At 29.6% G+C, this 16,852-nt stretch overlaps 1 protein-coding gene, 1 long non-coding RNA gene and 2 other non-coding genes across 4 annotated transcripts; all 4 read right to left on the bottom strand.

Moving 5' to 3' along the window:
• Positions 1 to 33: 33 nt before the first annotated feature.
• LOC118037498 (uncharacterized) lies at positions 34 to 1,228 on the bottom strand. The gene is made up of 2 exons (XR_004685616.2): positions 802 to 1,228; positions 34 to 412 (listed from the first exon to the last, which is right to left on the bottom strand). It is a non-coding gene; the product is annotated as an uncharacterized lncRNA (long non-coding RNA).
• TRNAA-AGC (transfer RNA alanine (anticodon AGC)) lies at positions 1,167 to 1,239 on the bottom strand. Its single transcript has one exon. It is a non-coding gene; the product is annotated as a tRNA-Ala (tRNA).
• Positions 1,240 to 7,350: 6,111 nt separating this feature from the next.
• LOC118037497 (acyl-coenzyme A oxidase 4, peroxisomal) lies at positions 7,351 to 11,647 on the bottom strand. Its single transcript, XM_035043487.2, has 13 exons — positions 11,505 to 11,647; positions 11,300 to 11,404; positions 11,008 to 11,114; positions 10,806 to 10,883; positions 10,585 to 10,708; positions 10,371 to 10,444; positions 10,219 to 10,278; positions 10,005 to 10,114; positions 9,752 to 9,911; positions 8,470 to 8,546; positions 8,205 to 8,376; positions 8,022 to 8,114; positions 7,351 to 7,635 (listed from the first exon to the last, which is right to left on the bottom strand). The coding sequence occupies exons 1-13, from the start codon at positions 11,524 to 11,526 to the stop codon at positions 7,504 to 7,506; spliced, it is 1,314 nt and encodes a 437-aa protein (XP_034899378.1). The 5' UTR covers positions 11,527 to 11,647; the 3' UTR covers positions 7,351 to 7,503.
• Positions 11,648 to 16,722: 5,075 nt separating this feature from the next.
• TRNAA-AGC (transfer RNA alanine (anticodon AGC)) lies at positions 16,723 to 16,795 on the bottom strand. The gene has a single exon. It is a non-coding gene; the product is annotated as a tRNA-Ala (tRNA).
• Positions 16,796 to 16,852: the final 57 nt, after the last annotated feature.

The following is a 16,852-nucleotide window of genomic DNA, read 5'->3' as shown; positions in this document are numbered from 1 at the left end:
CATCATATACTACCCATTTCAAGCATCTCAAAATAATAATAATAATTGTCCATGTAAAATGAAAATAAGTCCTTGTTAGGCATTATAACCAACAACAAACAGTTTATAAGCAACCTTACCCATTATGTAAGTACCAAATATCATATTGTTTCAAGAAACTAAATTTCTACGAGGTATTTCATCAAAGAGGTTGCGTGCATCATTAATTTTGTCAATTTCTTGCGTGGATAGATGCCACTCTTGATGAAACTAAATTTCCACGGCATTTATCAAACAGGTTGCGTGCATCATTAATTTTGCCTCTTTTTTTTTGCGCCTATAGAGATCACTCTTGATGATGTATACATCTTGTCTCCACCAGGACCACGCTTGGCGAGTCCAAAATCAGAGCCATCAACAACAACAATCACCACTGGTAGCGACATCAATAATAATCACCATAATCGCAATAACAAGAAGCAACAGCAGAAGTAGAGGCAAAAACAACAACAACTACTGATATAAACCTAAATAAATCTAATTGATTAGGTTTTCACTTCAATTCAATTTAAGACCCAAAATAAACCAAATTAATATATAAATCATAAATTTGAAACCTAATAATTATATCTCTTGACTTATTGCTGGGATGGGGAGGCGACCTTTGTGATGATGGTTCTGTGGGGAATTTGAGAAATCGTGAGAGAGAGGAGTGGCCTTAGTTATTAATAAATGGGCATTTTTATCTTTTCATCAAAACATAAAATTGGTGTTAGTTCCGTATGTAAAGTATAATTTCTCGAGATATAAAGAAAATGTTACCGTGCTCGTGCTCAAATTGCAGGATGATTTTTCCTTTTCTAATCATCATCATTGATGTTTCTAAGCATATGGCTTCAGATAACAAGCTTAGTTGAATCAACTGCAAACCATATGTATAGCTCTGTCTTCCATTTTAATTATTATAAATTCTGATTTGGCAGATCTTACTACGACTTTCACCTTCCTCTTCATATTTATCTCACTTTTTTTTTTTCGTTTGTGTCGTCAATACGGGTTTAGCCGTTCTTAATAGAATTACCATTTAGGGAAACACCAACACATTACAATGAAACGACAATGGACGAGAGTTAAAAAAGCTAATCTACAGGTCTGAAAAAAAGCACTCAGTTATAGAAAATCCATAATGGAGATGCGGGGTATCGATCCCCGTACCTCTCGCATGCTAAGCGAGCGCTCTACCATCTGAGCTACATCCCCTTACGTACAATGGTTCGTATTAAAAATATTTAATTAATCATGATGTCAAAAGAAGTGTGCGAGGGAGTATTTGAATTGAAAATTGAAATTCTGTCTTGCTCTTCAAATAGCGGGACGACACGCGCAGCAGTATTTCTCAACTGTTATCTGGGCTGGAGTGACTGCTGTTGTTAAAGCTAAGGGGAGGCAGTTTTGTTATAAGCCGCGCTTGTGTGGTCTTATGTAAGTTCGGAAGCAGTTGTACTGCATTTTAGAAACTTGATATTAATGAACAAAAAAAAAAATAAATGTATCAAATCATTATATGATTTGAAATAAGTATCCAAACAATAACATAAAAAAATTAATAAAATTATGTTATTAAATGAGTTTAAAATTAATAAAGTTGATGAATGCATTTATATAAAAAACACAAAAAAAATTATGTCTATATGAACAATATATTTATTTTGGATAACAATAATTTTATAATCAAGTCTGTTTAGAAAATATTAACTAATAAGTTTAATACGATAAACTTGGGTGTTGTAACTGTCACATTAGGAATAAAATTTTCTAGGGAATTTGATGAATTGCTATTATTCTAAATCTTATTATGTTGAGAAAATTCTTAATAAATTTTCTAGATATGATAATAGCATTATAAAAATATTAATAGATATAGGTGCACATCTATCAAAAAATAAAGGTAAAGGAATAAACTAATTAGAATATTTTTAAATAATTAGGAGCTTGATGTACGTTATGAACTGCACAAGATTTAATATTGCACGCTTAGTTAGCAAACTGAGTAAATTCACCAGTGATCCAAGTATGGGTCATTAAAAAGAAATACTGAGGGTATTTAAATATTTGAGATATATCTTAAACAATAGGCTACATTATACTGGTAACCCAACATACTAGCTAGAAGGGTATAGTAATGTCATTGAATATTTGACACTAAAAATTAAAAATCCACCAGTGAATATGACCTCACATTTAGTGGAGCAATAATGTCATATAAATCTTCTAAGTAAATGTATATTGCAAGATCCTCAATGAAACTCAAGTTTATTGCTCATAATAAAGGTGGAGAATAAGTCAAGTGGCTTTAGAATTTCATAAAGGATATTTCATGCTGGTAAAAACTAACGTCAACAATTTGTGTTCATTGCGACAGCCAATCTATAATTGGAATGACATAAAGTAGTAAATATAATGGTAATAGTAAAATCATATATTGTGTAAACATAATGTTATTAAACACTTGCTCTCAAATGAGATTATTTTCATTGACTATAAAAAGTCAAACGAAAATATTGTGAATTTGCTATTAAAAATTTATCTTAAGAGCTTATGTATACTTCATTGAAGTGAATGAGTTTAAAGCTTTTAAAGATAAAAGAGAATAATGATGGTAACAATAACTAGTTAATTGAAGATTCCAAGATTTGGGTACAAATAAAAAAACTAAATCAAATAATATTCTCATTAGCACTCATAAATTATTAATTCATGCCTATTCCAATGATAAAATAAGTGTTAACTGCAACATAATAACAAGTTCAATTGTGCTCTTAATGATTTTTATATATTAATAAACCAAATGGAGTACAACAATATGCTTTTAATGAAATATTGTCAATATAAGTGAAAAATATGGTCATTTCTTTAGGAATTTTGAAAAGGACATAATTTTCTAAAGCATTTATGAATTCAAGAGTTATTTAGGGACATAATGAACATAATAATGAGAACAAAAAAAAAAACTCTAGGTAAAGAACTATATGAATAATATTGTCTAAGTTTGCATACAAGACTAAACAATTCAAGACATCACATTAAGTATTTAGCTGAGTAAATATGATAGTGTTTCACTAAGAAATGTTCAAAGCCAAAAACTACCTATATTGATGTAGTAATTTATCAAATTCATATCTCTCAACAAATCTTTGAGTCATTTCCAAACTGGACAAAAAATTTCCATTCATGTGGGGGATTATTATAAATTGTTTTAATAAAATATCATTGATGGGAACATTTGGTTGGAAATTTAAAATGGATCCCACTTACTTTTAAAGTTAAATATTTGTTGGAAATTATTCTTCCATTTAAGTTATTTAACATGGAACATCAATATGATTAAAACAAATTATGAGTATATGAAAAATTAATCTAAAAAACCTTTAGTTAACATGTTTGTTGTGAAACCCAAAACCTTCTATTTTACGTAGAAAAAAAATACAAGGTTGTCTTGTAGTTTATTAAATGGAAAATTGAAGGATCACGAATGATCATTAACAAAGTAATATGAGTTTAATCCTCACAAGCGCACTTGGCTCAGGCTTAGACCTTGAACCCCGAGTTTTGACTATTGGGTTTAGGTTTATTTTTTACTAATCTATTTTGGTTTCAAAATTGAGTTTATTATAAAATAATTATTTGACTCATAAAGAATTATTTTTTCTCGCTCGTTGTTATATCTAGTCTAGCCCATAAATCTGACCATTTTTTTCCTAAGAGAGTTTATTTAAATATAAAGAGTTTCTTTATATATTATATATATATATATATATATATTATATATATTGAAGCTCAAACGCTTAGGTTTAATTATAGTTTTATGATGGGTCATAAAAATGGCAATTTCGTTTTAGTTTTAAAATCAACTATAAAAAAAGGTGAAGGAAGAGTTTTTTACATTGTTTTCTAGATTTTACACTCTTCCTCTCTTCTATTTTTAATTTATTATCTTCTTTTTAATCTAATTATCTTTTTGTTTTTCCTTCCAATCTAGAGCTAAAATTAGTCTTTTTATAGAGACACTTGAATTATAATTTCCTTTGATTCATTGGCCTTATTTGAAGTGCATTTAAACAATGTGGTATTGTTAAAATCTTAAAAGGCTTGTTGCAAACATCATTTTGCATGAAGTGAGGAGTAATAAAATCTTAAAGATAAAAGATTAATCCTTGATAATAACAAGACTTATCAATTTTTGAAGTGCTTCAACAAGTACCCTACTTTGATTTCATATAATCTAATATATTAGTATACATGCTAGAATTATATTTCAATTTCTTATGCTAATTTGGATACATGCATAGTATGAATGTTATACCTTTATATGATATTATGTGTTATTTGTTAGTTTGCCATGATATATAAAAATGCATGCTTTTATACGAAACTTGTTATAATAAACTAAACATCTATGTTCACCAACCTTATTTTGACTTACAATAAAGAGGTAAGAGTAGTTATAAATAATGCATCTAAAAATCTCACGGAGAGTTCAATAATAGCTTAAGATTAACATAAATAATTTTCTTAACTTGTGCAATTTGGAAAGGAAGTGGTGTTTCCGGTGGCAAATGAGTAAGTAGCACGAAAGAAAAAAAAGATATATAAATAAAGATGATGATAAATCCATCCAAATTAGGATCACATCTCATTCATATGCTGGGGGGATTTGGAATGGGATATCAATTCAGTGGATTTAGAAAAACCATGTAAATTATAATTATAACAAAGATCAAAAGTAGAGGTAAGCATTTTTGATTCAGTCTAATTATGGGCCAAAATAAATAATCCAACCAAAAATATTTTTTTTTCAAGTTTTTGAACCGAAACGAAAACCGGTTCGAACCGACCATGTTCAGTTCGGTTTTTTTCCCTTCCAAACCAATTCAAACCGAAATTATTTTAATTGAGTTTTTTCTGGTTTTTTTTCACTAACCATATTTTTTCTATTTTCATATTATTTTTTTTTCCAGGTTTTTTCATTGGCCATATGTTTCAAGGATTCCATTTTCATCTTGTTTCTATTTTCACAACTCTCTGCTTATTTTTTGAGAAATCTTGGTTTTCTCAACAAGCCATCAAAACAAAGGGAAAATCAAAAGACATCTATTATTAAAATATAAAACCATCAAAACATTATTATTTGAACAAAAAGAAACAAATTACAAATAATTTACATAGATCCTCACCATCCATTGAGTGCCAAACTTGATTCTAAATTGTTGTCCTCACAAGATTCAACATCAAGGAGAGCACAATAAAGCCTTTTTACTGGTTTCAACATAATAATCTTCTTTGGTTATATGTGCATGGAAAATCATACAATAATTACAGGATTATGTAAGAAATAGAAATAAGAAGGATAAAGAAATTAAAAGCAAAAGTAAAGAGGGGTGTTTCTTTGATAAGAGGAATAAAACAATTAAAAGCAAAAAATGAAGGGCACACCTTTTGATAGGAGGAGTATGTAGTAGAAGCTTAACAATTGTAAAGCATAAAGAAAAATCAAAGAGGAGAGATGTAGAGAGCAAAGGGAGAGGAGAGATGCAAAGAGGAAAGGGAGAGGGCAACTGGTTTTGTTTTTAGAGCATGCTAATTAAGGTTTGGAGTTAGAAAAAATATCCTATTTAGACTTTTTTTTTTTTTTTTTTTTAGTGTTAGCCTATTTGAACTAGTTCGATTTAATTGGTTTCAGATTTTGGGAACCGAATTGAAATTTTTTATGATTTTTTAATCGGTTAATTTAGTTTTTTTTTTCAGTTCGGTTTTTTTGATTTTTTTTTTAAATTTTCTCAGTTTAATTAATTGTTTATTTTTTTACTCACCCCTAACCAAAAGGAATGGATTTTTCCTGGTACCCTCATGCCCTGTGTATACACATGGCATTGTGGTTATGTTTTCAAAATGCTCTTTTTAAAAAAAAAATTATTGATTTTTTTTCAATTACATCATTTTGTAATTAGATTAACGACAAGTTTCTTATAATTTATTGTACCTATGCACAATTACAAAAACAAATGACTAACCTGTAAAATACAATAAAATAGTATGGCTAATCTAAAATTCACAAGATAAATTATTTTTTATCCCTTTGTTTTGCCTTCTACTTTTGTCACAGTCCCTTTGATTTTCTAGGGTTTTGTTTTAGTACAAAACTTTATTTTTATTTTATTTTCAATCTCTACTTGGAAGGATACGAGAAAAAAATCATTAAAAATAGCAAAAACAACTTATCGGTTGACCATATTTTGAACATGAAAAAGGTTGATCTTTATGTCAACTAATTTCATTAAATGAAGGGAGCTCTATTGAAGTATTTTTATACTCTTTATAATGCTATTAAAAAGTAGATCAGGGATGACTGATAATTTTTTTTCGATTTGATTTTGTGTTTTAGACAAATTTAAAGATGTTTTTAAGTTGATTTATTAGTTTATTAAGGTTATAATGGTGTTTATTAAATATTTGTTTTATGAAAAATATATTAAAATGGATTGTTATGTAAAAAACACCTTAATTTGTTTTTCTCACCACTTTTCATTGGTTAAAAAATATCTTTTAAAAAAAAAAAAAACTAAACTTACAGGTCTAGCCTAAGGAATACCTTTTGAAGTCCTTCTAGTTTCCCTTCTACGCCTGACTTTGCAAACTTGTGCACCCACCTTTTTTTAATGGGCAAACACATTGGATCACCCAAACCCAAACACCTAGCCCCTTTTTTTTTTTTTTTTTTTTAAATTGAAAATTAAATTTTATATATACATATATGGAATATCCAACCTCACAAGTATTTAATTTTAATTGAGATTATTCAGAAAAATTCCAAAAAATATGAATTTTGTTAATAAGATATCATTTTATTTTTATTTGATTTTTAAATAAAATCATATCTTTTTTTTTTTCTTTCTAAACATTAATAAACATTCTTCTTTAGGCAGCCCTACATAATATTTATTTCCTTATTTTTTGTGTATATATATTTTTATTATAAAACTAAAATTATTAAAAACAATTGGATTCATAACTTGCATTGCAAGATTAAATATTTAGACCTACATATATCTCTCAACTTTTAAGTTTTATTTTTTAATTTGCTTTAATAATTTTTTTGTATTTATTAACACATAATTCTCAATTTAGTTTAATATTATATATATATATATATATATATATATATTAGTTTTTTAATTTACAAATAATTTTTTTCTTCATACTAATAAATGCATACATTTTATTTTGCGTTAAATTCTTTTTTTTTTTTGTCAAAACCGCGCAAGGGCCACCTAATTAGTAATGCCTAAAACGTACAAGCATAAGAGAAGACTGTTGAAGTCGAGAAGTAACCTTTTATTTCACAACTATCAAGCCATTGTGTCTGGAATTTATTTTGTAATCTTCCCTTATGAGATTGTCAAGTAATTTCCCAACTTGCAGGAAAGAAAGAGCAAACACGTGGGTGTCATGGGAAGGTTTATACTGTTACAGGCGACTTCGCTTGCTCAACACTGCAGGCTTAAAACTAGCAAGACCAGTGATTTCTCTGCCTGTAACCAAGCTGTTGATGTCATACGTGCCTTCATACGTGTAGATGGGTTCTAAATCACCCATTGCCTGCAATGTTATCCCAAATAAAGAAGAGTGAATAATATGTACAGCTGCCACAAGCACCAAACAAATGTAGCTGATTTTTACTGAAAGAAACAAAAAAAATTGTAGTATAGCCCGTTGAGGATAAGAAGAAATGAGAAAGTAGCCCAAGAAATCAACTTGGACTATTAAGGAAAACACAGATTCTTCACATCTAAGAATAGGGATCAATGAACAAGCCACCAGTTGATGCAATGAGTGAAAAGAAAACTTATCAAAAAAAGAAGAAGCTAAATCAGGTTTCTAGTGATTGCAATTCAAAAGACATCAGGCATGGATTTCTTTTATGAAAGGTTCCATTTTCGTCAGATGTAAGAGTGAACTTTCAGTAAAGAGTTTAGAATGAAAACCTTGGCAACTAGAAAATCAGACAAAATTCCGTTGCCACCAAGTAGCTCCCTCCCAATAGCAGCAGTTTCCCTTGCCTTCAAACTGATCCATGACTGAGGACACAAAACAGCATCATGGCTATTGGCTAGAAAGCACAATTCTTTATCACCAAATATATCACAGAACTTTGCAGTCAATCATACCTTTGCCAAGCTGGCATGACCTGGGGTCATAGTTCCCTTTTCATACAACTTGCAAATGCGCCAACCGACTAGTACCATTGCTTGGACATTACCAAGCATTTGGACAAGTTTCTGTTGATTGATTTGGAAGGCTGCCAATGGGGCTCCAAATTGTTTCCTTTCCTTTAGATACCTTTGAATCAGTTACGAGTTACGAGTCAGTAATGATCATGTGGGAAGTTAAAATAAAATGGTACTCTTGAGAATGAGGATGTACAGTGATTACCTGTGACACATGTCATAGACCCCCATTGATATGCCAATAGGTTGCCAGGCAACCATTACACGTGAAACAGCAAGAACCTAATATTATATAGCACTACTCAGACAAGGAGCTTGGAAATCTCAAACATGCAAGGATAAGATCATTTATGAACACAATGGAATAAGAAGACTGGAAAATCCAGATATGTAAGAAGTTCACGGGAAGCAAGATTTCCCAGACCACCTGCAAATTAATACTATAGGGGAACCATTGTGTATTGATTTTCAAGCTCATTAAAACTCCCTTACATAAACAAAGGAAAAAAAGGACATAGCTCCATTAAAAGCCATCAACCCCCAATGGGTTTCTTGCATACTCATTATTATTAGACACTTAGTATAATGGGAGTAGAGCAGATGTACCAAATGCCACTGCAAATTATAACAATTTATGCAGCATACTCAAACTGGAAATGTCCTAAAAGCTATGGATCAAGTCAAATGCAGAAAAACATAGCCCAAGCAAACTTAAAGGATCTTTTTTTTTCCTTTGTTAATTTAATTGAATGTTAATGAGCTTGAACCCGAAGGGTAAAAAGAAGAAATGTAGTTTTCTTCTGTCCGGTGATGTTACGAAACACTCAGTAGAATGGGGCAGGAGCAAACATACCGAACAGCAGTGCAAATAATAACAATTTCTGAAGCATATTTAAACTAAAAATGTTCTAATAAGCCACTGATGCCAAACAAAATGCAGAAAAATATTTTCAGAGTAAACATAAAATGATATTTTACTCATAATTCATTTGCTTACCGCAAGATAGTGGGAATACAAAGATCATGATAAAATTTTCATCAGAAATTCGACAGTCTGATCCGTTTCACTCTTCCACTACATTCTATTAATAATTTTGTATTCTCCCATTGACCAACTAAATCTCAACAGAATCATGTGGGTGGTCTCAATTTTGCGAACTTCTAAAGTTATTTGAATGGAATGATCCCAGAGTAACATTTTTGTTCTCCACTGAAGCTGAGGCAGCCCAAGTGGTGATGTTCTGTGCATTAATAACTCCTGGCTGACATACTATTTCACTCCAGGTAAATGCTGAAGCTTCAGATATGCAACATAAAACTAAAGTTCTATTCTCCATCTTTAGGTAACACAAGTAGATTAATTGGTCTTTCCTAAAACCAAAGATTTATGGACTGCCACTGAACAGTAGATTATCAAGAAAATCATAGCATGACAGACATAAATGATTACGGACAGCATTCTAGGAAAGAACATGTTGCTGCTGTACCTTATTTGTATCTTGAAACGAGTTGACTCCAGGCAACCTGTCCTCATCAGGAACAAAAACTCTTTTCATGACTATATCTCCATTTTGTACTATACGGAGGCCAATTTTATTTTCAATTTTTGTAACTGTTAATCCAGGAGCATCCTTCTTCACTATATATCTGAAACAAGAAAAAAAACCTGTAACCCATGCATGTAAAAAAGAAAACAATCCAAATTGAGAAACTGCATATTATGTATAGAGAGAAACATACCCATTAATCTGATCAGTGGTGGTATTCCGAGCAAATATAACAAGCAAATCAGCAAAAGTACTGTTTCCTATCCAGCGTTTTTGGCCCTCAAGTATCCAACCACCTTCAACCTGCATATCCCAGAATGAGAGCAAAAACAAGACAACAAAATATTCAAAAGAATAACAGGAAAAATAGAAAAGTAAATAGCTCACAAGAGGTTGAGAGCTCAAACCTTGGTTGCTGTTGTTTGCAGAGAACTTGCATCACTTCCATAGTCAGGTTCAGTCAAAGCCTAAAGATTAGGATAATATAGAGTAATTGGAATCCAGCATAATTACATACCAGATACATATAGTGGCTGTGTGCCAAAAGAAGCTTACTTACCCAACAAGCTACAGTGCTAAACTTTGCCAAAGAAGGTAAATATTTCTGCTTCTGTTCCTCCGAACCACAAAGTGCTGTTCTTCAAAATCCAGACAATTCATGCAAAACGTCAGAACTCATTAGCAACATCCTCGTAAATGGTAACAACTTGTTTCGTAACTAATCCATAAATTAACCTGTCTCCAAGAGAAACATAATTAACCCAAGAGCTCACCTATGGTGAGCATTGCCAGAGATGAATGCACCAAAATAAAAGTCGAACAGCTTGCATCAACTCTAGCAACTTCTGCAATGGCGACAGCACTTGTAGTGATCGAGAAACCAGGACACCCATAACCCTGAAGTTTCAAGTTAGCTAATCATTCATTTCTAAAACCTTTCCTACCTCACTACATTCTATTAACAACTAAAACTCGAATCAAATACACAAATTACATTTATCGTTCCTCCAGCTATACCCAAGGCACCAAGCTTCGGAATAACATGAAACGGAAACTTCGCCTTCTCCCAGTACTATAACGCCAGAAACAATTTATATATAAATATATTTGCCGAAATTTGAACATAAAATTCAAACATTTAATAAAGGAAAAGCCGGAAGTAAAATTTCTTTTTTTAAAAAAAAAAAAAAAAAAACCTCAGCCATTATCGGAGCGATTTCCTTTTCCATACACTGCCTCACTCTCATCCTGATGGCCTGATCCTCCGCGGTTAGTAAATCACTAAATTGAAAGTAATCCGACACTGTAATTTAAAAATAAAATAATAACAGCATGATCATTAATTAACGATTCCGAAATTAGCCTCAATTTCTCAAACCAATCAAATGAAAACAATAAAATAAAATTTCAGAATTAATCAAATTTCAAACAATGATGTAAAGAAATAAAATCATTAACATATATATATATATATATATATGTTTTTACCGCTAGGAGGAAACGTGGAAGCGGGAGTTGCTTGAGGGAAGGCGACGGAAACATCCAACGGCGGTAAATTAAAATAAGAACTCCTTGCATTTTGCTCAACCTCATCTGCTAAAACAGAGTTTTTAATTAACCATAGAAGAGCAAAAAATAACAATTAATTGAATGATTAAGGGGCAATATATTTGGATTAAATTTGAGAACAGACCTTGATTTTTATGGATTGCCATGGCTGGAAAATAGAGGAGAAAGAAGGTTGGGGGATTTAAATTTTTAAAACTTATGATCTTATGGGTGGAGAGAGAGGCATTGACACGCAAAGCTATGCTGTTGTGGTAATGAGGATAACGACATCTTGACAAGTGTGCCAAATTTTGAAATGTGTGTGGCCTCTTAATTGAATTTAATTAAGGTTTTAATGAATTCTGTTGTTTGAAATTATTTTAATATTAAAATTTTGATTTTAAATAGAATTTAACTCTTAAAATATTACAAAAATTACTTTAGAGGTAAAATTTTGATTTTGTTATGGTTAATTGAATTTAATTTATAAAAAAATTAAATTAAATTGATAATTTTTTATTTTTATAATAAATATTAATTTATGAAATTAAATTCAATTATATTATTTGCATTACACGATAAAATAAATTGAATTAATTTTATTTTTAAAAATCATTTTAGTTACAAATTATAATGACCCTTATATTTATTTAAAACAATTGAAAAAACCAAATGCTCTTGATTAAAAAAAATATTTTTTTTATTATAAAGGTAAATAAGTATTTTTATTATAAAAAAAATTTAAAATTATAAAAAAATAATTATTTTATAATTCAAAAACAATCTTATCTCGATATTTTTTTAAGCAAATAACAATTTCATCAATTTAGTGTTTGAATTAAAGTGTGATTGAGCTAAGTAATTTTATTGATTTCCAGCATATTTAAAATCTGTTTTATTTTTATAATTTAAAATAATTTTTTTAAAAAATAAAATTTTTTATTTGTTTCAAATTTTTATTTTTTATTTTTTTATTTTTTAATATCAAAAATAATTTTTAAAAAATATTATTTTAATAAATTTTTAAATAAAAAATAATTTAAAATATAATTACTTTCAACTTACCAAACACACTCGTAATGATTCAGTGGCATTATCTGATGAGGATATTGTAGATAGTGTTCTTGTAATAATGATAGCAGGATACGACACGTCCTTCATCCTCCTCACTCTCTTGATCTTGATCGGGCTTTCAGCTAACAATCGATCTGTTGATGCTAGCATTTGTCTGAGGCATGAAAAGAGCAACTACGCACGATTGGTTAACATTTTATAAAGCAATAAATGTTTCTAAAATATGGCACTGCTGGAAACGAAAACAAAACAAGGTCTGCAAGAACAATGGAACTCTTGCGCTCGCTCGCTCGCTCACTCAGACACAGTAGAGTCTTCTTAAATCTGTATTTTTCTTGTTATTAGATCCTTCACACACTTGCATTAACCATGAACTAACTTTTACATAGAGCTTAAGTGGGACATTTAGTATAACTAATCTCAACAAGAAACACAAAAATTGATATTGAGTATTATAAAATAATATAAATTATATTATAAGATAGACTTTACTTAACAATTTAAATTATTGGATTAATATAATTCTTTGATATGATATCAGAACTTTGATGGTCAAGCGGTCACGAGTTCGGATCTCAACATTCTTTATTTATTTGATAAAAATTAAGCACAAAATAATATAATCATGTGCAAATTTCAAGTCTAAAAATCTTTCACTTAAAGTAGTGTATTAAAAAATAATATAAATTATATTCTAAAATCGAACCTCACCTAATCTAATAATTTAAAATATTAAATTGAGATAATTCTTTAATATTGAGTGAATTATTATGATTCAGTCAAACTTCATGATAACACGGAATTATGATACTTGGTTCTGTATAAAACATTCTCCCCTCTTAAGCTTATTTCTTCAATCATTGTAACTCCAAGCTTCTTCTGCACTTCTGCCTTCCATGGTTTTGTAAAAATATACGTTACTTGTTTGTTTGTTCAGATAAAATGATATTATTATGAAAAAAATAAAAAAATTCTATAGAGTTGACTTTGTTTAGTATCATTTAGATTTGTGATTGGATCAACCAAGTTGTTATATATTAATGTATTAGATTATCTGGATATTTAACTCAATCAGTATCCAATTTATATATAAACTTAATTCAAATCTAGCTCAAAATCAACATATCATTAGGGTTCAACCAAGTTTAATAGCTATCTATTAAAAAAAGAAAAAAACAGTTGTTGCGATTTGACAATCTTACTTGTAAATTTACCAAAATGTACAAGTGGATAGCCTAAGATTAGCCTTATCTTTAGCTATGCCGATGAACTAGCAAGCATGATTAAAAAAACACAACTGAAAGTAAAAAAGTGCAAAACTGTCAAGTGGCAAGAATCATCTCTCTCTTAATAAGAAGATGAAATGCACCAAGCCCTATTGAATATCTCTCTAAGTTTTGAGTTGGTAATCTTTTCAGACTAGTGAGCTGAGAAACATTAATTCATGCAGTTATCTTTATTGGGATATTACCACTTATGTGAAAGCATCTACAGCCTATCAATCTTCTAAAAAAAAATAATTATTATTTTCAAAGAGAGAAGGCCAGCTTATAAGAATAAAAAAAGATTACTGGGTAAAGGGTAGATAACCATCATTATTAACAAATAAGTAAGAGGAGCTGATATTAAAACCTATAAATAGAGACATTATTTGAAGAGCAAAATAAGAGAGTATGAAGAGAAGAGGAGAAGAAGAGAGAAAGAGAAGTGGTTGCCAAGGGCAGCAGCCCTACTGCCATGTGCAGCAGTGTGTAAGAGTAATAGGAGTTGAGTTTGAGTGAAGTGATCCTTTTTTTTCTTGTGTGTTATATTATTTTTCTATCTCTAATAATATTGGTTCTTGTCCCGTAAATGCAGGTAATTTATCAAATCATATTAAATATTGTATTAGTATACTTAGCCTTCAATAAAAAACAACTATCAGAACATCATCGGTTGGATTCCCCACCAATACTGTCTCTCACAAACTCCTAAAACAACTCTTTTGTTATGTTGAGTTTTAAGTTCTACGCACCGTAGTCTCTTCCTCTCTAAGGAATTCCCGGAATATACTATCTGTCAGATCAGCAAGTAAATTAAAGCAGCCATTCCTCTCTCATTTTACAGCCCTACTCTTTTCTTTTCTCTCTTCTTTACACTTGTTATATATAATTATATATAGCAGAAATGGCTAGGACCAATGTGGAATCATTCAAGGAATCCTTTGAAGGTTGGCTTGCATGTCAAGAACACCACATCGATGAGCTACTACTCCCTGTAAAAGAGAAGAACCATGAATCATCCCGCGAGGAAGATCTCAATGACGTCCGATCAATTGCCAGATCAGTCCTCTCCCACTGCCGGCAATACAGCTATAAAAAGTCACTTGTTTCTCAGCAAAGTATTTTCCTCGTTCTCTCTCCCCTATGGTTAACTCGTTTTGACTTTTGAGCGCACTTTCAAATGTTTCCGGGGGCTTTAAGCCAGCGCTTCTATTTTGCGTTGTCAAGGACTCTGTCAATGACCTACCGAAGAGCAAAATGAAAGAATGAGTAGATTAATATGCGAGAGTGGAGGAGAGAGACCTGGATAAAGAAATGAAAATTACTAATTTGTTGCTTGCGCTGGCTAAATATTTTTTACGTAAAAAAATACTAAGAAAAAACCTTCATTGATTTATTAATTGGTAATTTAAATAATAATTTTAAAAAAATACAGTAACAAAAAAAAAAACAATGAAACAAAAAAAGAACCAAACTTAAATCTATACAAATTATCAGAAAACTCTAATATTGTTGAAAAGCAAAAAATTAATAAAACATGACAAAAAAAACCCTCAGTTAAGTTATGTAAACTTTACGATCATTGATATAAAATTGAGATAATCTTATAAAAAAACCGTCGAAAAAAAAAACTCGAAGACCAATTCTTAATAACTCAAATGAGAACATGATAATTTCAAAAAAAAAGAAAAAAGAAAAAAGAAGTTGAAGTTTAATTATCAAACAACTCAATGTTGAATGATAAAAAAAAAAAATTAAATTCAAAAAGCAACAAGAAAAAATATGAATAAACTTGGGTTAACCTGCGAACCTTGTGACCATGACCACATGATCAAGATAACCCAACAAAAAAGATAGCAAAAAAAGATATGAAGACTACTTTTCAATAAATTAAATATTGAAAGATGAAATTAAAATAAATTAATTATAAAAAGAACTAAAAAAAACAAAAGTCAACTCAAGTTCAGCTTTGAAACTACTAACTCTGATCATGAACCTGCGACTAACCCCATAAAAGACAAATCATAAAAAGTAATTAAGCAAAACTATATATAAAAAAAGGTTAAAAAATATTAGCTTTAAAAAAGGAAAAAAAAAAACTAAGCAAATTTATGCAAACTTCCTAAACTTTTTCTAATCTATAAAACTCACAAATGGTGCAATCATAGACCCGGGTTGAATCAAGAAACTTAATTCCTAACTAATTTGATTTTGATTAATGAAATCATGAAAAAAAAAAATCAATTTAAAAAACCAAAAAAAAAATAGCAATAAAAAAAATAATGAGCGAACCTTTTAAACTTAATCAAAGGCCTCATACTCGTAACTCATTAAATCTTAGATTCAAGTTGAATCAAGAAGCTCAATTCTCAATCAATTTAATATTAATTAGACAAAGTAAATCTAACAAAGAACAACAAATAAAAAAAACTCTAAGAAAACCTAAGTCATTTTTAAAATCAGTAAAAAATATTAGAGAAAGCAAATAAATAAAAATCAATTAATAAATTTATCCTAAATAAAACAAATAATAATAAAAAAATGAGAGCAAAACTTGAAAGATAAAAAAAAATATAGGGGGATTAAATAGAAAAAGAATTATAAATTGTTATAAAAACTATTTCAAATATTTAATAATAGAATCTAGGGAAAATTAATTTAAAAAATTAGTAAAATAACCCAATAAAAAATGACAAATAAAAAGAATCAAGATAACTGAGTCTTTTTCAATATCGGAAAAAAATCCATATAAAGAAAGCTAAAAAAATAGAATTTAGCCTCTAATTTAATAAATATTAAAAAAATAAGACTAGAAAAAAATAGCTATAAAGAAAAATAAAAAAACTAAGTAAATTCACGCAAGTATCTTAAATTTAATCAAATTTTTAAAACTCATTATTTATAAAACTCTAGATCTGAATCCAATTAAAAGTTTTATTAAAAATATCATATTAAAAAATTTATAAAAGCCAATTAAATTTTCATTTCTAAGGCACAAAATCCCTAAGTCCATAAATTAAAATACAATGGAGATGCGGGGTATCGATCCCCGTACCTCTCGCATGCTAAGCGAGCGCTCTACCATCTGAGCTACATCCCCATTTTCTTAAAGGTTACTATTTATAGATATAAATAATTATATAGTTCTGAAAAGCAG

The sequence above is a fragment of the Populus alba genome, chromosome 16, assembly GCF_005239225.2.
Source record: "Populus alba chromosome 16, ASM523922v2, whole genome shotgun sequence".
NCBI lineage: Eukaryota > Viridiplantae > Streptophyta > Magnoliopsida > Malpighiales > Salicaceae > Populus > Populus alba.
This window is presented reverse-complemented; position numbering and strand designations above follow the sequence as displayed.

What these genes read in the sequence shown, in the direction of transcription:
- LOC118037497 (XM_035043487.2), bottom strand. Translation starts at nt 11,526, where the DNA reads ATGGCAATCCATAAAAATCAAG. An exon ending in TTCCACGTTTCCTCCTAGCG is followed by an intron (nt 11,115 to 11,299) that starts GTAAAAACATAT and finishes TTTAAATTACAG; the next exon opens with TGTCGGATTACTTTCAATTT. An exon ending in GTCTATGACATGTGTCACAG is followed by an intron (nt 8,377 to 8,469) that starts GTAATCACTGTA and finishes ACTGATTCAAAG; the next exon opens with GTATCTAAAGGAAAGGAAAC.